Genomic DNA, 25,303 nt, shown 5'->3' on the forward strand with positions numbered 1-25,303 from the left:
GTTCTACAAACCAGGAGATGCATAAATAGTGCTTAAGTGTAGTAAAATTAATTTTTAGAATCTATAGCTGGTAACACCTGTCTAACTGCACTTAGATACCTTATGCAGAAAGTAGAAATGGAATTGCATAGTTATATTGGCAGTTTTGTAATAATTCTTTTTTTTTAATTTTATTTGTCATATCTTTTTAACAAAATTTTGATTCTGAGATGTCATTTAGTAAAATAACAAAAATAACTTAGGAACATCAAGGGATTGTAATAAATAGAAACAGCAAAAATAAATAAAACCATGTTTATTTATTACTGGAGGCTACCTTTTATTCTATGAATTTACATTTTAGTTGTAGTCGTAACAAAATATTTAGATATATGTATAACCTTATAAATTATAAAATAACGTTACAGTATAAGCCTTGTAAAAAATATAGAAAAGGAATGAGTTTGTAGCCCTTTTTTCCTTCTGAACACCTTTCGGTGAATGAAGTATCGCAGTTGAATGAAGAATTGAGCTGTTAACAGCACTAGCTACTTTTTGCCCTTGGTGGCCTTCTCGGCAGCTTTGGTGACCTTGCCACCGCCAGCTTCCTTGAAGTTGACAGCCTTGATGACTCCCACGGCAACAGTCTGCCTCATGTCACGCACAGCGAAACGACCGAGGGGTGGGAATTCCTGGAAACTCTCGACACAGAGGGGTTTGGATGGTACTAGGTTGACAATGGCAGCATCACCTGATTTGATGGATTTGGGATTATCTTCAGTGGATTTTCCAGTACGACGGTCTACTTTCTCTTTGATTTCTGCGAACTTGCAGGCAATGTGAGCGGTGTGACAATCCAACACGGGTGTGTAACCATTGGAGATTTGACCAGGGTGGTTGAGCACGATGACTTGTGCAGTAAAGTCTGCAGCTCCCTTAGGTGGGTTGTTCTTGGAGTCACCAGCAACATAGCCACGACGCAATTCCTTGACAGAGACGTTCTTGACGTTGAAACCAACATTGTCTCCAGGCACAGCCTCTTGGAGAGCTTCGTGGTGCATCTCAACAGACTTAACTTCAGTGGTGATGTTAGCGGGAGCAAAAACAACGATGGTACCTGGTTTAAGGACACCAGTTTCTACTCTGCCTACTGGCACTGTACCAATACCACCGATTTTGTAGACGTCTTGAAGGGGAAGTCGCAGAGCCTTGTCTGTGGGACGTGCTGGGGGCAGGATGGCGTCCAAAGCTTCAATGAGGCATTTGCCGTCAGCCTTACCTTCCTTGCGCTCAACTTGCCATCCCTTGAACCAGGGCATTTTGGTGGACGCCTCCAGCATGTTGTCTCCGTGCCAGCCAGAAATGGGTACGAAAGCGACGGCAGCTGGGTTGTAACCGATCTTCTTGATGTAGGAGGACACTTCCTTCTTGATTTCCTCGAAACGAGACTCGCTGTATGGAGGCTCAGTCGAGTCCATTTTGTTGACGCCCACGATCAGCTGCTTGACGCCGAGAGTGAAGGCGAGCAGCGCGTGCTCACGGGTCTGGCCGTTCTTGGAGATGCCGGCCTCGAACTCACCGGTACCGGCGGCGACGATCAGCACGGCGCAATCGGCCTGAGAGGTTCCCGTGATCATGTTCTTGATGAAATCTCTGTGTCCAGGAGCGTCGATGATGGTGACGTAGTACTTCGCTGTCTCGAACTTCCACAGAGCGATGTCGATGGTGATACCACGTTCGCGCTCAGCCTTCAGTTTGTCCAACACCCAGGCGTATTTGAAGGAGCCTTTGCCCATTTCCTGGGCCTCCTTCTCGAACTTCTCGATAGTACGTTTGTCGATACCACCGCATTTGTAAATCAAGTGTCCTGTGGTGGTGGACTTGCCGGAGTCGACGTGTCCAATGACGACAATGTTAATGTGAATCTTTTCCTTGCCCATTTTTGGTTAGCCTAGAAAAGAAAAAAAATACCGATTAGAATAATGATTGTTATGACCGAACAAAACACCGGGTGTACAGTGCACTTCTACAAGGTCGTCTCATGCGCGAATTTATGTTACCGGCAATATGGCGGCCGCATGGCCGCCTCGCCCTATCTTGACATTTCACAATGGATGTCGGCCATTACGAAGGGAAGAAAATTAAATTCATGAAATACGAGAAAATATAACGGATAATCCAATATTCGAGATATTACTTCACAAAAAATGTTCAAGTAAAGAATAAAGTCTCAGACTTTATGTGAATCACTACCACGTGGTGACATGTGCCGGTAATGAAGTATGACGCGTAAGCAAGTAGAAATTCAAAGATAGAACAGTAATTATAACGCAGTTTGTAAATGTAACAATTGAATACTAATTCAAGACACTGTAATAATTTCTTTAGCAAAAACTAAGACGAAACAAAGACTTTCCCGAATGTCAAATTTGCACCATATTTACGACAAAAAGTCTTACAAGACGGAAATACTTTCAAAGTGTAAATTAATATTGAAATAATTCTTAATACTAACACTACTTTTGTAGGTAACTAAAGAGAGAAAATTTATTACACTTGGGGATTCGGCACTTCACTTTAAATTCCTCTTGACACTCACCACGGATAGCGTGTGATATCCGAAAAAGACTCCAACAGAATGGACGAGAAATGGTTTTTATTTCGCCTGGAAGAAAGGTTCACAGTCACTTCCGGTAATTAGTGTGGCTGTACTTTATGAAAAATTACCCTATTAAAATGCGTGTCAATTTCAACTTTATTACTATCAAAAGAATAAACAAATACATCGTTAATTTTGTAAATAAATATCTATAAATTTCATGTAATTTCCCAAAGATTTCTTTTATTAAAAGGAATATTCCCAAATTAGTCCATTTGTATGTTCATGCTAATCTCAGAATCCAGTAACAAAATTAGATGAATGTTGTAATGTATGTCTTATTTATACTATTATCAAATATAAGATGCGCTATCCACGAACTAATTTTTTATATTTACAAATGCTACTGAGAAACGGAATATGCAATCAACAATTTTGTTAGTAAAACCTGAAAGTTTTTGAATAAGCAAATTATTTTTATTTGCTTTATACATTAAGTTTAGCGAATGGGCTACTGTAGGCATTTACAAAAGTAGAAATAAATTGTACGAGTTGTATGAGGAAAAACAATACAATCTAACGCGAATTTATTTAGATCTATGTAAAAAGTTATTTAAAAAATTTTCAAACATGTTTGTATTCTTGTGAAATCTTTACACATCAAACAGAGAATAATTGAGTACAAACCACCTGGAACATAATTAATAGAAAATCAGGCAAAATTAAAACACGTGATATGAGTTTTGAATTAATTTTCAAGGATACAAAGGTAACCGCTGATAACGAGGTTGTCTTTGAAGACTTTTTCCAGAATATTCCCATCTTGTTAACAGATTCACAGGATTCGTCTGCTACGGAAGCCCAGAGGCTATTAAGAGGCAATGGTAAAGAGTGCAACGTTATTTTTGAGTTTCGTCATATAACTATGTCAGAGATAAAAAAGTCTTTAATTTGTTAAAATTAAAAAGAACTGGTGATAAAACTGATCTAAATTAATTATAGACCGATTACAATATTGCCAACATTTTACATGATTTTTGAGAAGATCATTAAATCAACTTTTTAATAATTTCAATTTAAATAACTTGTTTCATCCTGAACAATATGATTTTACAAAAGCTCAGAACACAACTGATGCAGGGACTAAACTTTTAAAACATACCTATGGAGCATGGGCAAGTTCTAAAAATGCTATTGGTGTGTTATGTGATCTGACCAAGGCATTCGTTTGTGTTGACCATAACACTCTTTACTTAAGTTAAGCCACTACGGCATCAAAAGTGTTGCACTTGATCTCATTGCCTCTCATCTCAGTGATAGAACACAAAAGGTCCGCCGCCGCCAGGAGAAACTATAAGAAATTGTAATGTTGTTATCAATAATTGTGAATCATAATGCTGTATGATTTTTTTTAAATGAGCAACTGTTTGAATTTCTTGCCGTTCGTTCGTTCTTCTCAGCAGAACCGTCCTTCCGAACCGGTAGTAGAATCTATACAAATAGTCAATTGACCTTTCAAAAGTGTTTATATGTAATAAATTTTGAGTTAATGAATTGTTTGAATTATAAATTTACAAAATCCCTCAACAGTCGTGAATTATTTTACTATAAATTTCACACAAAATTACAAGAAGTGAACATCCAATCACGTAAACTTACATTTAAAAAGTTATGCATTTATTAAGACAAGATCATGCCCTTGATTCTATTCAGCAGTTTACTATTTGCGTGTTATTCATTAATTACGAGACTATTAATGAAAGATATATAATAAAAGGAAGCTTACAGTTGCGGTACTAGTACTATACTAATAGCATTAACAACTGAGTCTTAGGGCCATAAATCATTTCTCTATATCTATCTCGCTTGCACTTATGGGTCTTATGGAGCCGTCTAGTGAAGGGTGTAACAATGAAAGACATATTATCGATAAGTAAAGTTTATTATCGTATCTTGTTCACAAAATTAAAAAAATTAACAATATTTGATTTAATATAATACATATTTCATATTATATAATTATTAACTAAATAAAATTAATCTTCATCTGAGTCTTCATCATCAGAATCTTCGTCTTCTGCCAAATTTATTATATATTAGTATCCATAGTGCGCAACGAGTAACACATGAATGTATTTATTTAATTGCAGTAAACACATTTATAGCAAAAAAAATACGCAATGCAATTACATTAGAAACCGACCAATCAGAATCGTCCAAATCATTATTGACTCATCATTAGCACGTGCGCAGGTAGCCGTTTATCGATAATTAGGGTGCGCAGGTAGGCGCGCTGCACATTCCTATCTTTTTTGACTTTTATGACCGGACGACTCAGATGATAATGCGCATACTATATCTACTTTTTATCAATATTTTTACTATTTATTGATTACTATTAAAATCAAAATATTAAAAAAAAAATGTGAGACAAGTTTCCCATGTTCATGTTTTTTATTTTTATAGTAGACAACACTAGTCATAGCTGATGTCATATCCTGATTATCGTTCAAAAAAGGAAAGTCAACTTTCAGAAGAATTTGATACAAAACCATTTTTCTTTTATTTATATAAAAAATATTGTATTTTTTTTAATAATGCTTACGAAATTGAATGCACTACAATTTATTTAAGTTGATAGTTGAAAATTTTTTGCTTAAATCGATGAACGAATTGGAACGAATGCTTTGTTATTGCCATACTTTAGTTATCAAATCGTACATAATCGTACAATAAACTTCATCATAGACTATAGAAATACTTTGGATGAAATCGGATGAACCAGAAAAAATAAAAAAAATACTCTTTAGCCTCTGGTTTCTTCTGTAATTCTGTATTTTCAAATTGTCAGAAATTAAGAATCAGAAATTGACCACGAAAATACTATATTTTGAAGAAAGTATTGAAATATTTTCGGCTTTTAGCGAACACTTCACAAGAAATTATAATGAACGATTAATTGTAACCATATAAATCTATTTTAAAATGCTTAGCTAATAGTTCTACAAAGTTTTGCAAACCAAAAACGAAACATAGTCTCAGTGTTTTCAGCATGTTTAAAAGTCGAGGCGATAGCAATATTGTTTATAAATGTACTGTACGGTTGTTAGAAGATACAGAAATATTGGAATGTGAATTCCACGTGAGTATATAACAATCCTACACCCTAATCATACGAGAGCAGTAATATCAAAAATTGGTTGTTATCCTTACAGCTATGATCTCAGTGGTCCCCTAAACTATTTTGACCAGAAAACCCCTTTCTAAAATGAGTTCATACTACTGACCCATTTAACTACCTGTTGAAATATTTAAGACGATAAATTTTTGGTTTAATTTGATAAAAACAAAGAAAATAAATATTTTATAGTCACAAATTACAATTATTCTGTATTGTTCATATTCTTCTCTTGCAATTTTATAATATAATTGGCTGAATTCAATCATTGCTCATTAATAAATTGTATAGTAGTAATCTTTAAAACAGATAAACTATAACAGTGGTTAGGTAAGTTGAAAAGTAAATAAATTAAACAATTCAAGTGCATCTGACTAGTCTATTATAATACTGGGCCTGGGGTCAATATCAATAGGGAGCTATATCATTAAATGATACATTTACTGTAGCAGTGATCTATTTTGGTTATTTGTTGCCCTGGGCTGACTGGAAATATGCTTCCCAGGATGTTTTAGGTTGAAGGTCCATTAAGCGCCTCTTTGTGTTATGGTCATTGGTTGGTCCACCATACAACTTTCACACTGGATTGATTTAGCCTTTTGGTCTTACCAGGCGTTATTAGCTGTTTGGCAACTTAATGATGATGATACAGATTCATGTATACATTCATGATTCAGTATGTCTTGCATGTCATTAACAACAGAATTATATTGAGAAGAGAAATAGCTAAAATGTCAACAAATGGTGGCAGAGTAGTCTCAGTCCCATCTATTTTAGGCCCAGCTCAATGAAAGATAGTGATATTTCCGGTTGCACTGCCATTGGATGACATTTGTATATTTCTCTTTAGGAGATACATTGGTTGCATGCCAAGCCCACAGATTTGATTGAGTAGAAGTAGACGCATTTGTGTCAAAGGTTGTCTGATGCCCCTGGTCCCGGAGGGTTGGGTGCGTAATATAGTTATAATTAGAAGGCTTAACACGACACATCTATACACCTTATGTTTTTGGATACATAACAGCTCTTCGTGGGATGTGTTCTTTACATGCCTGGCAAGTGTTGCTCTGTTTATAGGCAATGGTTTCCACTTACCATATAGGCCATTTGCATCACAAAAAAATCAACTGTAACACATCCATCCATACATTTATCAAAAATTTTACATTTTAATATTACAGTGGTAAGATTTTGGTAATTTTGTGTCACTGATAATTATATTTTTAGGGTACCAAATGTATGTAGTACAAAAACGAAACCCTTATAATATGGCTCATGCACATTTTTATGTCTGTCTGTTTTCTCTGAATGTACTGGACCAATCCAGTTGAAATTTAGTATTTAGCTAAGCTTTGACACTTATCAAGTGAAATTTCTAATACATTATTTTTAATTGCAGCCCAGCTACAAAGGTAAATTCCTTTTAGAACATGTATGTCAACAGTTGAATCTTACTGAAACAGATTACTTTGGACTGCGCTATGTTGATGCAGGAGGCCAGAGGGTTAGATCTATTTTTTTTATTTATTAAAATTACTATAATGCTTAGACCATATTGCATTAAAAAAGGTTTTGGTAGTTTTACCTAAAAAGATTTTTGAAAATTGATTATTTTATAGATGTGTTTTGAATTTCAACTTTGCAACATTGTAACTTTTCTGCTCACACTGCTTCATTATTTGAACTATTTTATAAGATAAACTAATAAAATGGATTTATCTAATCTAGTAGTATAAAATAATATAAATTTATGAATAGTTATGAAATTATTAAAAATAGACTTTATACTTTTCAGCATTGGTTACATCTGGCCAAGTTAATACTGAAACAAGTTAAAGGTAATTTATATGTTTCATTTTTATTGTGTATTTTGGTGCCACATAGCAATAAGGATGCCTTTGTATGTAAATACAAAGACATCCTTATTATATATTATATATATATCCTTATTATATATTATACTAGCGGACGCCCGCGACTTCTTCCGCGTAAAAATCGTTGTCAACTTTCAACCCCTATTCCACAAGTTTCTATTTTGCTAGTTTTATAACTTATACCTAATAAATAATCCACTTATCATTTTACATTTACAAATGTACCTAGAAAAATTAAGGACTTTCCGTACAAACTTTCTACCCCTACTTCACCCATTTCTGATTTTGTTTTCGCGACAAAAAGTATCCTATTATCCTTCTACGTATTATGGTCTCAAATCGTCTTAAGTATCATTTGAATTCATTCTGTAGTTTCAGCGTGATACCCGGTCAAAAAAAGGCAAACAGACAGACAAAAAACAGAAAATAGGCTTCAGTATCGATCTCCTACCTCTACCCTACTCCTACCCTACCCGTACCCTAACTGTATCCTACCCCTATCCTTACACAACCCCTACCCTACCTGTAACCTACCCTACCCTACCCTATACCTTCCCTACCTTACGCCTACCCTTAGCAAAATCGGTCCAGCCCTATGAGCGTGGTGCGATGACAAAGGAAAATAGAGACTTCTATGCTAAAATTATAATCTTTGGATCTACTGGACCGATTTGAAAGATTGTTTTACCAATAGAAAGCTACGTTATTTGCGAGTGTCATAGGCTATGTTTGATTCCCATATTCACACAGGAACGGGAACTACGTAATTGAAAGCGCGGGGCGTCATGTAGCCGAATTTCTGCGTCTTTTAGAAATTTTGTATTATCTCCGAAACTATTTAACTAATTAACATACTATAAAGGGCAAATCTTATCTCCATAATATCCTTGTGATTATTAAATAATTTATTTTGATAAGGATTTAAGTTAAGTAGCATAAATAATGACGCAAACCTAAGTATATAAAATTAATAATTTTAAAAACACAAAAGGTACTATATCTGCTAATATATAGAAGATAGATATATGGTGTCGCGGACTTTTTTGTAGAACTTTTAAAGATACATAAAGCCTCCATACATTAAATTTAATTTTACACAATAGTTAAGGCAGCGCATGCGAATAAGTCTTCTTAAGAGGATTTTCGGTCCGACCTGTATGACAAAAACTGTGTTAACTCAGCGAATATATATCATACTAATATAAAATAGCCTATAGCACTCCCCGATAATGTAGCATTCTACTGGTGAAAGAATTTTTGAAATCGGACCAGTAGTTCCGAAGATTACCCCATTTAAAAAATGTGACAAACTTACAAACTTACAAACTTTACCTCTTTATAATATTAGTATAGATATATATATGTCTTACTGTTGTGTGTTGTTGACAGCATAAAAATATTTCATGAGTTTGGAAAAGTTCCACAAGACTGCCAAACTTTAATTTGAGGATTTTTTCTTATGAGTTCAAAAAATTCTTTATGTGCCCAACACAAAGAACTTTGAACTCTTAAATTAAGGAAGGCTATACACAAGCATTTTACATGAGTGAAGTTACAGTTACAGAGCTATAGAACATAAATGGTTTTCAATTGTGCTTTGCAGATGCATCACCAATACTGTTCAGTTTCCGTGTCAAGTTTTACCCTCCAAACCCCTTGTTGCTGAAGGAGGATGCAACGAGGTTTCAGATATACTTGCAGTTGAAAAGAGATCTACTGCACGGGAGATTGTATTGCACTTCCAATGAGGCTGCTATGCTGGGTGCACTTATTATACAAAGTGAGTATAACATTTTAATATTATAAACAGGAAAGATTTGTTTGTTTGTTTGAATGAACTACTGGACTGATTGGAAAAATTCTTTCACCAGTAGAATCCTACATAATCCCTGACGAACATAGGCTATATTTTCTGTGTTTATATGTATATTTTCATGGGAATAGGGATGATGACAGTTTTTTTAATTGTATATATTTTTTTAATTATTTACAAGTCAGTTAGTAGTTAGACTCTTGACAAACATTATCAGATGTTAATGATGACTTATTGTGCTTTCTGAGGCACAGGGGTTAAACACCACTTTTCTGAGTCTAGGTTGAATATTTTTATTGAAAATTTCTTAGAAAAAAGAATGTACTTCATTGCTCATCCCAGGACTCAAACCCAGAATGTTGTAATTCAAAGTCACATAGACTAAACATTAGACTAATGTGGGAGTTTAATCTCCTCTCTCTCAGTGCAGGTTATTGGGCTTATTGTGATGTTTGACTCTATAATTATTAAATATTTCATAGTCTCAGGACTTGAACCAAGGTCTTCCTTCCAAGATCCACAAAACCATGTAGGCTAATTAGTGAACTGATTTTATAATTTTTATTTAGAATATTACATAATATTATTTTATTATAATTTTCACAACTATTATGCAACTAATTTACTTTCATAACTCTTTTGCAATAGGTATATGAGTCATAACTATTGTTTTGATAATGTACTTACTATTTGTAGTAGATGTAGATATGATATTACAACATATTATAATTATGATTTGAATTCATCATACTTATTTAAAATTTCAATTTATAATTCATTGTTCCATACTTGCGAAATTATATTATAGATGTAAATTTTCTACGCTTTCTTTAATGGAAATGAAAACTTCTTTGAATAATGGATAGTGTGTGTAAACAAAGGCTCTATTTTAGTCCCATATTTTTACGGAAAAAGACACTATGGGGAAGACACCTTGACCTTGGGGTATTAGGTATTTTAATATTGTTGTGCAATGTGTATAATAATGTTATGAAACAAATGATTACAGAATATATACCCTATATATATTTTTTTATTTTTGGCATTTAAATTATTATAATATTTTTTATTTTTTCAGTCGAGCTTGGTGATTATGACCCCAATATTCATGTCGGGAACTATGTGACTGAAATGAGACTATTACTGAGACAAACTGACGCCATTGAAGCTAGAATACAGGTATTTTCTTCATCTTCCAAACTTTAGTGTATCTGATGAGGTTACCATTTGAATTTAATTATCTTTCTTTATCTATACTCAGAGGCACAATTATCCTTTAATATACTAGCGTCATATTAAAGTGCGCGGATGATTGTGCCTCTGAGTATATTTGCAAAAATCAGCTCTTAGGTTAATAAATAAATAAAAAATTTACATAATTTATCTATACTATTATATAGCTGAAGAGTTTTTTTTTTGATTGAACGCGCTATTCTCAGGAACTACTGGTCCAATTTGAAAAATTCTTTCAGTGTTAGATAGCCCATTTATCGAGGAAGGCTATAGGCTATATATTATACACATATTCTTACGGGAACCATGCGGGTGAAACCGCGCGGTGTCAGCTAGTTTAATTTATAAAATAAAAAAATACAAAGAAAATGCTCCACCACCACGGTTTGATTTGATACATTGAATAATTATGAATGTACTAGCAGAAGCAGACGCCCGCGACTTTGTCCGCCCTTAAACCTCGTTAATCCGACCCTATCACAAAATCCATTCTTAGCAGACGTCTACTACATATAAACTCCTCCTCCCTGCCATATTTAATTTTTGTAAGTCAAAGGGTTTTCGAGATTTCTTGATGATCTTTCGTTTTTATATATCAAGATTTGTCACATCTCATTTCAAAGTTGGATCAGTATGGTCACAAATTAATATTTTATTTTTGGATCCAAGGATTACTATAGCAGATGAAAGGTGTACATTATTTCTATTACATTTACATTATTGTTGAGGGTTTTCAGAGGAGATCGCGACCACTTTTGGCGAAAAATCTAATTTACTTTTCTCTAATTTACTTATATAAATCAAAATCACAAGAATTCATAGTTGTTATGTAAAAATGTGTTTGTTGTTGTTGAAATCGTGCATTTTATGGTGTACTTGCCCACGTCTTGATTATGCATCCGTCAATCAAACTGTGATTAAAGCAGTTATATAACTGGTATTATTATTTAATAAATTACACTCATTTGGACATTGTTCATTTATAACATTTAGCCTAGCAATGTATAAAAAAAATAATTATTCTCCTTTAAAATTTAATTTTATTATAGGAGTTACACAGAGAGCCAGTGGAGGGTACGCCTGGTGGCACGGGCGGGGTCAAAGGCATGACCACACAGGAGGCCGAACAGGCGTTCCTCAAAATTGCCTGCCAACTCGACACATATGGGGTCGACCCGCATCCTGTTAAAGTAAGTTTTGTCACTGCAATGTCATTACAATTTGTAACTCAGTTTTAGGTGATTTTGAGTTGCAATCACATTATTGTTGTACAGCAAATAGGTATATAGGTTTTTTTTGTTGAGGTTGCTGCCTCATTGGTTCCGTGGTTACCTGGTTCAGCTACGGATAATGAGGTCCAATGGGGTCAGTCTAACAAAAAAAAATAGGTTATTAGGATTATCCTTACAAGGAAAATCTTGATAGCATCCTGGAGTTGGGAAGTTGGCGGTGTTAGTACAGCCCCGTGTCTTAGAGAGCACTGGTCTCTCACCGGTCAAGTTGGTTTGCCGTCCCATCGGATTTCGAGAGTAAGGGAAGAGAGAGTGCACCTGTGCTTGCGCACACACTTGTGCAGTATAATATCTCCTGCATACATGGTCAATCTCACCATGAGATCCCCTAACCTTAAATGTTATCTTTCTAGGATCATCGGAGTAACCAACTGTACCTGGGCATCAACCACAGCGGCATACTGACCTTCCAGGGCAGCAGGAAGACTCATCACTTCAAGTGGTCGGAGGTGCATAAGATCAACTTCGAGGGGCGCATGTTTATAGTGCACCTCAACTATCCCGAAGTAAGTAGCTCATGATACCATACCACCATACTACTCTAATGCCTATTTCGGACTACTTTAGTATTTTAGTCGAGTAGGAACGATTTTTGGGCGGTAAATCCGAAAATCGTTCGTATTCGACTAAAATACTAAAGTAATCCGAACTAGCCATTAGCTCCATATTCTGTACTTTCTTTTTTATTTTTTACAAGTTAGCCCTTGACTACAATCTCACCTGATGGTAAGTGATACAATATAAGATGGAAGCGGGCTAATTTGTTAGGAGGATGAAAATCCACGCCCCTTTCGGCTTCTACACGACGTCGTACCGGAACGCTTAATCGCTTTGCGGTACGTCTGCAGGTAGGGTACTCTACTACAATATGATTAGTTCCTTGCAGTGTTTAATTAATGTGGGTAATTTTATAAAATAAGCGTAACTATTGAGTTTCTTATTAGAATCTACTTTCTGAACCAGTGGTAGAGTCACTAAAAACAGATAACTTTGACATTTCTAAAGTACTTGTTTATATAATTACAAGCACTTTAGAAACTTGTAATATTAATTTAAGTTAATTTAATTTTGATTTGACGTTTATTTGTGTTAAGGCGGAATTATATTTGTCTGACGTGTCGTGTCGTGACGCCTCAGAACAGAATCGGTGTCATACATTTTATCTGGCAACGTTTTGACTTACGTGTTGTGACATGTCGTGATAGCTTCTGATGTGTCGCATACAAAATGTATGATACCGATTCTGTTCTGAGGCGTCACGACACGACACGTCAGATAAATATAATTCCGCCTTTAGTCTAAAGAAGGACTATTATTGTGTCCTATTTATTAAGGCTGTATTTTTAAGTTTTTTGGTTTATAGTGAACATTGTTTTGAGTGAACATTGTTTTGCAGAAGAAGCACACAGTGGGCTTCAAATGTCCGAGCGGCGCCGCGTGCCGGCACGTGTGGTGCTGTGCCATAGAGCAGATGTTGTTTTACACGTATGTATCATGTAGCGTAAATAATAAAACTGCAATCATGTGAGTTCTATTACTACGCAACGAGTAGCAACGTGTGCACACGCACACACAATTATATCAAAATGAATTTCATATTTGACTGTAATTAAAAATAATAAAAAAAGGCAAAGAGTGAGACGCGTCTTCGTGAATTGAACACACTATTCATTGCTTTCTAGTACTAATAATAATCTCTGAGCTATACCGCAAATAGACGGAAATGGCAAAGCTATAGGCTAAACTATACCTAAAGATTTCCTCATTGACTACGGATCTCTAAAAATTTGTATGAAAGATTTTTTAATTTTTTTCATTTGGCAAACACAAACTAAAGGATATCAAAAAACATAAATACAATTTTTTTTTTAATCTATACAAGTTAGCCCTTGACTACAATCTCACCTGATGGTAAGTGATGATGCAGTCTAAGATGGAAGCGGGCTAACTTGTTAGGTGGAGGATGAAAATCCACACCCCTTTCGGTTTCTACACGGCATCGTACCGGAACGCTAAATCGCTTGGCGGTACGTCTTTGCCGGTAGGGTGGTAACTAGCCACGGCCGAAACCTACCACCAGCCAGACCTGGACAAATTAAGAAAATCTCAATCTGCCCAGCCGGGGATCGAACCCAGGACCTCCGTTTTGTAAATCCACCGCGCATACCACTGCTCCACGGAGGCCGTCAAAATATTAATATTACGGTCAAATTTTGTGAGTGCCCCCAGCTATCCAAATTAGTTAGCATGTATGTATGTTTGTGTGTGTGTGTGTGTTTATGTATGTGTGTGTGCATTTGTGATGTTTGCAGACTGCCGTCGTCGTCGGACGCGTGCGTGTACTCGGGCGGCGGGCTGTTCTCGTGGGGCACCAAGTTCAAGTACGTCGGCCGCACCGAGCGGGAGATACTCGAGAGAGATGGCCTGCTGACGCCCAGAGATTCACAGGTCAGTCTACATTCATGTATTTCAATCACTTTACAAGCACTTTTGAAACGTCAAACGTCATGATTTAACAGTGGTAATTAAAGACGAGGGTTACAAACGCGCCTCGGTTTGTGAAAGACCCACAACAAACTGATTGTGTAACGCGGCAAACTCAATATTTTAATGGTCGCGTCTATAGGATATTTCCCTCAGTACCTACTTACCTATCCCTGCCGAATGATTCCGAACACACGCGAGACGCGGGACGCGAGAGGGGTATGAGCCCGATCGTAAAATCGAAGTAGAGTCCAATTCAGTGTGCCTGCGACCGCTCCAAATGTTCCGCGCATTCGTAAGACTTAATGCTCCGATCGTGTATTAAAATGTACCTACCTATGTCAATGTACGAATGTTGAGTGTCATTAGGTAAATCGTCTATGTCCCATCAAAAGTTGTTTGATTTACAATAATATCCGTAAGGTTGCTGGTGTAAAGTGCTCGCGGCAGAACCCCCTTACAATTATTTTTTGTTTACCACTATTTTTTTATCATTTCTCTAATAATAATCAATCAATCATTAACACTATGAAATATATATTAATAAGACTTTCCTGTGAGCTTGCGTTTAATAAAAACTTTGAACTTTTTGAGAGACTTTTCTTTCCAACTTTTCATGTGACAATTTATTATAAAAACGTATGCAATTACTTTTAAAATAATTAGGTACAATTTTTTTTGTAACCTAGTGTGGTAGCCATACATACAGTGTGGTATGCCATACACTAGCGGACTGACCCGGCTTTGTCTTGTTAAAGGATAGACGTAATATAACGCTGCGGTAGCATTAACAAGGGTTGTACCACTCTTGTGGTAGATGAAACATGTCAAGCAGGTCCCAGGACTTTGCTGTGGGTTTAAAGGATTTCAACACACTCACTTTCCCTGACTGAAATAACCTCCACAATAAATTTATGATCAATTACACTACACACACAAAAAACATGATCGCATAAAACCAACGCGACTAGCGGCGTGGCGGTCAATCACCCACTTATTAAATACTATTGCTGTCATAGCAACTTTATAATACCTCCTTTTTGTACTAATATCATTTTCAATATTAATTTCACCTATACGCGTAGGAACTTGTAACAAAATAAAAAAGTCTGCGACAATGTATATTCTGTCTTACATAATTTTTGTAACTTTAGCCTTGTTTAGTAAGTATTTCCTTTTTTACCCGAAAAGTTTTAATATCGTAACTTATACATTTGCAGGAAGAGGGCTCCAGTGCAGGAGGCAAGAGAAAAGCGTCGAGTGTGCCCGCCACGCCGTCTACGCCTATGACCGGAGATTTCGGTATTGTAGCTTTTTTTTAATTTTACGACGAGCCATCATGGCCTTGTCCTCATGGCATTCTGTACATTACTTGACAAATTAATTAATATTATCGGTTATGGCTCCTGCTGACTTTTATTTGTTCTCGAAACTCAAGTTACCATTTTATGGCACCTATTTTGTGTAACTGTCACATGACATAGAAGAGTATTCACGGCAAGATCTGATTCCAGAAAAAGCGTTAAAAAATGATATGATAATTGAATTTCAGTTATTCTGTGAAAGAACTGCGTCTTTGCAGTTCTTTCACTATCGGTTCAAAACAAACGTCGATTATAGTTTTGACTGTGATATATATATTTTTTATTCTCTATAAGTTAGCCCTTAACTACAATCTTACCGGGTGGTACGCGACGATGTAATCTAAGATGGAAGCGGGCTAACTTGTTAGGAGTAGGATGAAAACCACACCCCTTTCAGTTTCTACACAGTATCATACCGGAACGCTAAATCGCTTGGCGGTACGTCTTTGCCGGTAGGGTGGTAATATGTTTTGACTTTAGGTTACAGCAGTCTTCCTCGGTCGACCCACAGCGCGCCGCTGGAGGAGAGCGGCGCGGTGCCGGACAGCGAGCTGTGCGACGGCGGCTGCCTGCTGAGCGGGCCCACCGTCGACATCGCGCTGGCCTGCTGCGACCACCTCCGAGCTGTCACCGAGGAGCCCAAGCCGACAGGTCGGTGCACTATATGAATAGTGACAACTCACCGTTTCCCATGGCCACCAACCTCGCGGTTATATGCGTCAAACCCTAACTGGTAAATTGGGTAAAAGCAACTTGCCGTTGTCTCCAATCTCCATCTTAACTAAAAGTCGTATCTCGTCACCCTTGTCCCTTTAAGTACACTCTCTGTTGTCTGTGGCGCAAATATCATATCATTTTCCCGCCCTCGTCCTCGGCCTCTTGGGTGCGTAAACTCCCGATGAAAGTTTTCCTCCGTGTATACGATGTCAATATAGAACCCCCCCAAAAATCTCTAACATCTTTAGTCCTTTACCTTGTAAATACTAAAAAATATTTAAATCTCTGGGATGGCGATCTTTTGTTGTATTAAATTTTATTTTTAGAAACTAAAAGGCAATATTCAGCCGCGTGTCCCGAATACAGCGCGCGGGACCCCTTCGAGCATTCATCCACCGAGTCCGCGTCGACCACGCACGTGACGTACGTCTCGCAGACGTCGCACGTCGCGGACGACTGGCGCCCGCCCGCACTGCAGCCCCCACCACGGCCCTTCAGCCTGCTCCGAGCGTTCGTGCCGTCCTTCTTGTTCGTATGGCTCTCTCTCGCTCTAGCCGCGCTGCTCCTCTTCGAGACCGACTGGCCGGTGCTGCGCCAGTTGAAACGGAAACCGGAGTTGGTCTCCCTACGTCATCACTATTACACACCCTTGAAGGAGTATTTGAAGAGGAAGGTCATAGAACTTTTTTGATCGGACCATAACGTGGATTCGTGATAAACGGGTATGGTTGGGCCTACGTTGTTACCTGTCGGTTTTGTGAATGAAATTGTATAATAAGCAAAATCTTTTTTTTCTGTGTCTAATTTCGAGTTTGTCCGAGGATAGTTGATATGGTGGTCGACAAGTTTCATTCACGACACTGATTAGTCTTTGAACATGTATTGTTGAATCTCGTTGGTACTGTTTTGATGTATGCAAATGGTATTCAAATAAGAATATGCTGGGATATGTTGGACATTGTGTTTATTTATTATACTTTTAGTTGCTTAACAGTTCCTACGTTGAGAGCGCGCTGCTCTACGAAATACACAGTTGGAGTTAATCTTTAACTGTATTTTTCGAAGCTTTAAAGTGTCTCTAGCAAAAAGTTGCCATAAAGATAATTACTCGTATTTAGCGGTAGAACCATGGGCTAGTATATTCGCAGTTTTAACAAAATGACAAAAGACAACTGACTGACTTATACTAGTATGAAAACACCCAGTAAAAACTATCTATAGCTTGGCAAATTCGTTCGTAACACTCCCAATGGTCCGCGCGGGTCGGGATGTCGGGGGTAGCGATGCTCCGCGCGCACTTCCTCACACCCGCGCAGTCCTTTCCACCCGTCGCCCGCATATCATGGGAGTTTCATCAACGAACTTGCCAAGTTATAGAAAGAAATTTGGATAATAGTTTATATTTGTAACACAGAAGCTATTAAAAGAGTGACAAAAACTTTTCTGGGGGAAATTGGATGGGGGCTTATATTGTAGGCGGTTCTTTGAAGTTAGATAGATGGTCAAGGTAATGACTGAATGAATGTGGAAGGAAAATGGATGTCACTGACCTTTACAAATAGATTACAATTATATAAATGGTGTCCCAAAAAATTACCGTAAATGGTAACACATTTTAATTTTTTTTTTGAAGTTGTCTTACCAATAAATAATCATCTCTTAATTATTTGATTTATGATGTAAATATTACAAATAAAAAAGTGTATTCAAACAAAAAGAACAAAGTCATTTTGTTATTTGCTGTGTGCTATTTTAAAAAGTCCATATTTTAGAACTGCAAAGTTCTGCCATCTATAGCGACGCTTTGTATTTAGGTTGATTTAATTTTACAATATTGTGATATTAACTTTTTAATGAAGACATTATTTTATTTTTGCAATATCGCTTGATTTTTTAGTGTTACGTTAGAAGGTGTTGTAAATTTAAAATCCAGTACAAAATTATCAGTGACTACAGTTATACGAGTTACTTATTCTTACTTGAATAGTATTAGAAACTGTTTTAAGAAACCATATTTTTTACGAGAAAACGATTGTTAACTAAGGATTTCAATGTAGCAAGCTTCTACATATTATGTAAGTATAATGTAAATTATTTAGCGTCAATTCTGAAGTGTCAAAACTTTTGGACACGTTTTAAGGATTTTCTCCAATTTGCATTTAATATAGCATTTAATGATATTTATATTTATTAAACTATTGACATATCTTTATTTATTGTAAAGATATATTTTTATTGTACGCTTTTTTACTTGCACTTTATTTTGAAGCTTGCAATGTAATTGGGTACATGTTTTATATAAACAAAATTATGTTGTTTACTAAGTAAATGTTTGATTATTATTATTTTAAATATACCTGGTGTTGTTATTGTAAATCCAAAAATATAAATATGTTGTTGATTCAGTCAAATATTTACTTATGAATCTAAATACACATTTTTAATTATTTTTATTAATTAATTTTTTTTTAATATAAACATGTACTCGATTCTCTTATACGCACATGAAGAAATATACTTTGTTGTTATTTTTTTTTAAAGCGAGCACAAATAGGGTAGTTTACTTATACTTATAAGGTCTTCTCATTAGCACAATGCAAGTTAGTAAAGGGTTAGGTGGGATGAAGTGTCACAAGAAGCAGGTGCTACTCGTGTACATTGTACACACCCTGTATAATCTGGTTACATTTTTTCTATTAAATGTACAGTTTTGTGTAAAAAAAACTCTTTGCAAACATTTCTCAAATGATAAAGAAGAATAAAAAGAACCCTCACACACGCAATATTATTAACAATACATACCAATGATTATTTTATACTATAAGTACTTGTATAGTATAAAATATTCTTAATACATACATAGAGTTCGTACAACGCTAGGAATTGTCAATAATATTGAGTGGGCTAAATTATATTTGTACTTAAGCATGTCCTTGAATGAATGTACAAAATAAAATTAGTACTTTTTTAAATATACTTAATTTATAGAATCGAAACATCCTGTATAAATACGTACATATTAATACTATTAAGAATCTCTATTTTATTTGCTTCTGCCGTTTATAAATTAGACATTCCGATTTTAACATTGCAAGGATTTTTTTTTTTATAATTAGAGAATACTTTTTTATAATATTGCATCGTATTATTATGGTTGTTAATTTTAATTATTAAGTTTTACATCTTAATTAAGTCCAAAAGAGTCAGAATGCTTTAAAATACTATAATAATTTTAATAATATTATTTTCATACAGTGATATGAGTATTTATATGTAATATGTATATGTACTTAAAATTTTAAAATAACTTAATTGATATATAATTCCTATTATATTATTATTTAAAACCGATTGATATTAATTATTATTATTCTTAATTATGTTTAAACTGTCACATAAATCTGATAATTAATCGAAATAGAATGAATGTTAAACAGTCTATAATTTTCTGACTAGTTTTTGACGGAATTGAATTAAGAAATAATTTATTTTTAAGTTATTTTTTTTTTAATTTTGAAATTTTTATATAATGTTGATTACATTTTAAGCACTATTACTAGTTACAGCCTCTACACACTTGCGTAGGCGTTCGTTGAACACATGCGTAGCGCATACGCCGCGACAAATGCGTCGCAATGTTACACCGCGACAAACGCGTTAAAATATTTCGGTGCGATAAACTTCTTGCCATGTTACGCCGTGACAAACGCGTTGAAATGTGATATGTTGCATTATCGCAACATTTGAGCGCTACTAGCGTATAGTAAATGACAATGCGCATTGGTGTTTGTCTATCATGCGTATACGCGTAAAGATTCGTTTATATCTACAGACACAGTGCGTCACAGACAAGCAGACACCCACAGATCTATTCACACTAGCAGGTAGCTAGTACGCAGGTAGCTAGAGACACGTAAAGTCCTTTTCATGAAAGAAGTCCCCCAGTCGCGGCTCTAATGTCTTAATGGCGCTCATTGTCATTTGGTAATGGCAGCCTTATTGTCATTTGTGTAAGGCGCTCTCAATTTAAGTTCAGATTAAATATTCTTTCCGCGACTACTGGGCGGGCGATAGATAAATATGTTAATAAACACTACAGTAGAATAATATTTCGTCTGCCACGGCACGTGTCTGGCACGCTAAATGTCTGTGGATATAAGCGGACCTTTAGTCGCGTTATGTTAGCGTCAGCGCATTGTTTTTGCCGATCGCGTATTAAACCTAAGTGTAAAAGAGCTGTTAGTGTTAATTCGGTTGTATGCTAAGCCTGAACTAAATCAAAGTGACAAAAATCTACATTTAAGTTCGCGAACAATAATTTTAAACCGATTAGTCCGAATTGAAGTCTAATGTCGTATACCAAATACCTTATCAGCTACTATTTAGACAGGCTTCCAAAGAGAAGGTTTGTAAGTTCGATTTGTATGTATTTATAGCATTTAAGTGCGATTGGTATCTGCGTGCCGCATAGAATAAACAATAGGGTAAGTCGGGGATAGATAGCCATAGGTTTTGCAAAAACTACAGAAGTTGAAAGTAACTAAATTACTAATTTAATTGTAAAAACATTATAATGGTGTTACTGTACAATCGAATTAGCATTATTGCCTTATTAGGACGTGTTACTAAAGCGTTAGCCTAAGTCGCTTTTGCCTAGTCAGTCTGTACATATACCTTGTTCTGATCGAGTATAATATACATTAATCTTTAATCCATCGGCGATTTCACATTCAAATAAGTTGAACTCCGTAATTGTTGATACAGCTTGTATATATGTATTTATAGGAATTTTGTGTTTCTTATTATTAAAAAATAAACCAATCAAAAATTACTCAGTCTTGCATGGTTAGAAAGAGCTAACGTGTGTGTTTTGACGATTGTATTAGTAGAATAACTTCTTCGAACATTCTATCAACAAAAATGATTCATTTTAGTTTAAAACTCAATATCATGTTTTAACTTGGAAGACATTTATGGGATTTCTCCAAAACTGTATAAAAATATTACATATATAGTGTCAGTTTTAGATATAAACGCTGTAAATAAACTGCAGTTTTTAGTCAGTATTTTCCCAAGGTTATCATTAAAATCATATTTGTTATGATTTTTCAAAAATCATACGCATAGCAAAGATTTCCCCTATTTCCTCTTTCTATGAAAGCTCAATAAAAAATGTTTTCGTTTTTATTTTGGAAATAAATTGTAATTTAACATACCATAGAAAGTAAATGAAATATACTTAAGAGGCACAATTATCCGCCCACTTTAATATGACGCGAGTATATTAAAGTGGGCGGATAAATATGCCTCTGAGTATATATGAAAATCATAAAACATATAAAAGGGTTCGCTGTATTATCCTGTATACAGAAAAAAATGTTTAAAAATAAGATAATATACCTCAATTCGGAGCATTTAACGATAGTGTAAAAAAAATAGAATTATAAGGGAACCGATGTTGTGAGTTGCATGTTATTTATGAGATTATCTAGTAACTAGGTAAAAAAATGTATAAGAATTTTTTTGATAATTTATTTTACTTTTAGTGTTTTTATTTAAAACATTAACAAAAATAGATAATAATTTGCTGCCTTTTTAATTTACTAAAAATTGATAATCTCTTATTTTAATATTATGTTTTATTGTTATCACAATATGTCGTTACTTATTAAATAAGTAAATTGTCGACAAAAAGTTGTGTAAAAAGATGTAATTGTGTGCGAGTGACTTTGTAGTTGCGTCAATTATTATTTCAATCTTTTAGAATAACAGAAAAAACTCAATGGTCATACCATAGACTTTTGTCTTTTATTCTGAAACTTGATATTCTTCTATATCAATGACAAAGCAATGTTAGTGTAATTTAATATATGTATAGTTATGTATTTTAATTTTATTTATTTCTTCACTAGTGTAGAAAATGCGTTTAGTTGTACACTTAATCTTTGAGTCCGTACCAATGCTTTAGTGGTTGATTAGCATACAAACTAAGGATTTATCTGGCCATAAACCTAGATCTGAGTCTTAAAGGTGTTCTTGGGGAGATTTTTCATGTCCATACAGCAAATATATACTCATAGCCACAATTCAAGCCCTCTTTAATATGACGCGAGTATATTAAAGTGGGCGGATAATTGTGCCTCTGAGTATAGTATCAAACAAATATATTATGGCGAAATTTATAAGAGATAATTATTTTTTGAGGTTTGAGTTAGATTTTCAAATGAGCCTATTTAAGTTATTTTTTTAAATAATATTTTCTACATTTATAGGCATAGAGCGACAATTTGTTTTTCGCTCATAATTGTTTTTGAGTTATGTCGTTGTTGCATCCTATAGTTATTGTTTCATTTTTACTATGGCTAGTTACCTTATGTATAAGAGGTACTAAAAGGTGGTTGGGTAAAAAAACCGGTATTAATTGAATGATATCTTTATTTTATACCAATGAATAAATAATGCTTTGGGCAGTCACAGACTAACGCAATCCAGAAAGTTTTGGTGCGGAATTATATTGGTTATTTTAATCCTACGGCTATACAAATATTTTGGTATTTTTGCACAAAGATTTAAAAAATACTAGTGTACCTAGTCTACAATTTTTTGGCAAAGCAACGTTAGTATGTTTTGTACTGTTGATTAATAAAATGACGACATTCCTTTATTCGATAAGTATTTTACGCTAAACTGTTCTAAAAACATGCGATCTAGCTAATGCGAAGAATTCTATACATACCTATATATTTTTATATGTACCCTCAATAAGCATACTTTAAATATAAACCAAATCAGGCTTAAATATGTATTTAGTATATTTATACTATTAACTGTCACATAGTTGCCATATTCTCTTTGTAATTCATTTGTACCTGTTTATTTTTTTTTAATACCTATTTACGGCTTTGTGAAAGTAAATCTACGTGATAAACTCTCAAGGCTATTGTGAGGCTTTTTGCATATCAGTGGTCTGGTATGTGATCAGCCTTAAGTCGGTAACACACAGAACACACAACTTGTGACTATAGAACCGCTGCCAAGCGCCTTTGTTGTAATTGCAATAGGTTGAAAAGTATTTCGTTTTTATTTATTTATTTAAGCAATACATATTTTCTAATTCGTTCTACTTCATCCGTCATTAAAACGTTTATTTTTCGGTTTAAAAGGCTAGGCTTATAGTGAAACTACAAACAGCTTAAATGGCAGCAATGTTTTCATGTCTTCTTTACAATCACATCTACAGCAGTGTTAAGTAAAGCCGTTTGCGTTCTATTTGTTACCGGAATTAGGGAATATACATATACATCTAGTCTAGTTAAGTTGATCGGATTTCTTTCGAGCTGTAATGGTAAAATTTTAGTACTGAAAATTCGTTAATGACATTCGAGTGACGTCATCATGTTAAGAATTCCACGGGAATACTAAAATGCATTGCGGCTCAGCTTGATCAGCTTTTGTTATAAGGTAGCAAATCTGTTGGAATGTATTTTTGTAAGCGTAATACTGCAGTGCGGAGCTCCGATTCTGTATGCACTGAAATTTGTGACGTCATCATTGATATGTACGGTTAATGAGGCGAAATAAAGATTAACAAATTGACAATATAATTGCCTACGGCAAATAAGGACAGTGATAATACTAGCTCGCTTTCGCATGTAACTTAGTAACGGTGAAGTGTTTACGTATTTATCTCATCTCTTTAAACATACTATAACTATAACCGGTATAACCGAACGGTTTGTTTTCACACATGTGAATCTCTTTCTAAAAGTGCAATAGGTATATACCGAACGTGGTGTTTTCGCCATTATTTTTTATATTTTTTAACTTTTTATTCTAATTGAATCCATCTTCAAATTAATGGATATAATTTGAAGATTAATTCAAATCTTCTGTGTTGCGTCCTCATATTATTTACTCACTAGTCTAATGTCAATATTGAAGTCACAAATTGCAATTTATGGGTTAAGTTTCTAATGGAATGTCAAAGAACCATGGCCCAAATTCAGAGGCCAAATTGTTTTAGACATTTTGTACTATCCATCATACACATCACACAGTCCAAGGGTGAAATGCCATCCCGCCTTTGTAGTTACGTAGGTATTCACACCCGAACAACTCGTAGTGAGCCTACTTTTACTGAACCTTTGTAATGTTGAATTAAGCACAAATTGTAATTACTAAATAAATAATATATAATCTTTATTTTGGTTTTATTAGATGCCTATTAGGTAAGTAAATGTACAATTACCTTTAGTATTATAGAGACCTAATCCAAAATTTTTAGATTTCGACTTTTTGTCATATAACGATACAACGAACATACCCATCGTCTGTTAATAAAACATAGGCGTATTTTCGTGTAACGTTAAGCTTTGATTTATGTGCACTTCTTCCCTATCCCTACCTACACTACCCTTTGACTCTTAAACGTTTGTATGGGAATTAGAAAAGAGTTGTTTTTATGTTTTTCCCGGCAATTAATCTAATTTTTCGCACATTTTAAAACTTCCCTATACCTCCACGAACATTTCAAGACCAAAATAAGATAAATCTGAAGTTTAAGCGAGACTAACGAACTAAGAAATAGCAATTCATTTTTATATATATAGATTAAACAATGTAAAAATTAAGTTGCGATTCATTTTCTTTAAACCGTGACTTAATCGCCGTTTTCGATTTTGATGACTTAATTCCAAAACTTGATTTTTGCATTATGTCTCAACAATTCTAAACGTGCGATGTGTCGAGTCAATGCTATAAAACTTACCTA

The 25,303-nt window shown here is 34.9% G+C and overlaps 2 protein-coding genes across 4 annotated transcripts; one reads left to right on the forward strand and one right to left on the reverse strand.

The window, feature by feature from the left end:
• Positions 1-280: 280 nt before the first annotated feature.
• LOC112054291 (elongation factor 1-alpha) lies at positions 281-2,733 on the reverse strand. Of its 3 annotated transcripts, none has more exons than XM_024093999.2 (2): positions 2,579-2,733; positions 281-1,930 (listed from the first exon to the last, which is right to left on the reverse strand). In XM_024093999.2, the coding sequence occupies exon 2, from the start codon at positions 1,917-1,919 to the stop codon at positions 528-530; it is 1,392 nt and encodes a 463-aa protein (XP_023949767.1). In that variant the 5' UTR covers positions 1,920-1,930; positions 2,579-2,733; the 3' UTR covers positions 281-527. The 3 variants fall into 3 exon arrangements, with proteins under 3 accessions (XP_023949767.1, XP_023949768.1, XP_023949769.1); XM_024094000.2 differs by having other exon boundaries at positions 2,534-2,671; XM_024094001.2 differs by having other exon boundaries at positions 2,495-2,615.
• A 2,667-nt stretch (positions 2,734-5,400) lies between these two features.
• Positions 5,401-24,733, forward strand: LOC112054292 (FERM domain-containing protein 5). Its single transcript, XM_052882520.1, has 12 exons — positions 5,401-5,720; positions 7,156-7,260; positions 7,552-7,594; positions 9,234-9,410; positions 10,522-10,622; positions 11,726-11,866; positions 12,322-12,474; positions 13,365-13,453; positions 14,281-14,416; positions 15,673-15,754; positions 16,297-16,467; positions 16,881-24,733. The coding sequence occupies exons 1-12, from the start codon at positions 5,631-5,633 to the stop codon at positions 17,222-17,224; spliced, it is 1,632 nt and encodes a 543-aa protein (XP_052738480.1). The 5' UTR covers positions 5,401-5,630; the 3' UTR covers positions 17,225-24,733.
• Positions 24,734-25,303: the final 570 nt, after the last annotated feature.

The sequence above is a fragment of the Bicyclus anynana genome, chromosome 1 (genome assembly GCF_947172395.1).
Source record: "Bicyclus anynana chromosome 1, ilBicAnyn1.1, whole genome shotgun sequence".
Lineage (NCBI taxonomy): Eukaryota > Metazoa > Arthropoda > Insecta > Lepidoptera > Nymphalidae > Bicyclus > Bicyclus anynana.

Excerpts from the sequence above, each read along its gene's own strand:
- LOC112054291 (XM_024093999.2), bottom strand. The coding sequence starts at position 1,919 with ATGGGCAAGGAAAAGATTCACATTAACATTGTCGTCATTGGACACGTC.
- LOC112054292 (XM_052882520.1), top strand. The coding sequence starts at position 5,631 with ATGTTTAAAAGTCGAGGCGATAGCAATATTGTTTATAAATGTACTGTA. Across the intron at positions 7,595-9,233 it reads AATACTGAAACAAGTTAAAG|ATGCATCACCAATACTGTTC; the intron begins GTAATTTATATG and ends TGTGCTTTGCAG. Across the intron at positions 9,411-10,521 it reads GGGTGCACTTATTATACAAA|TCGAGCTTGGTGATTATGAC; the intron begins GTGAGTATAACA and ends TTATTTTTTCAG.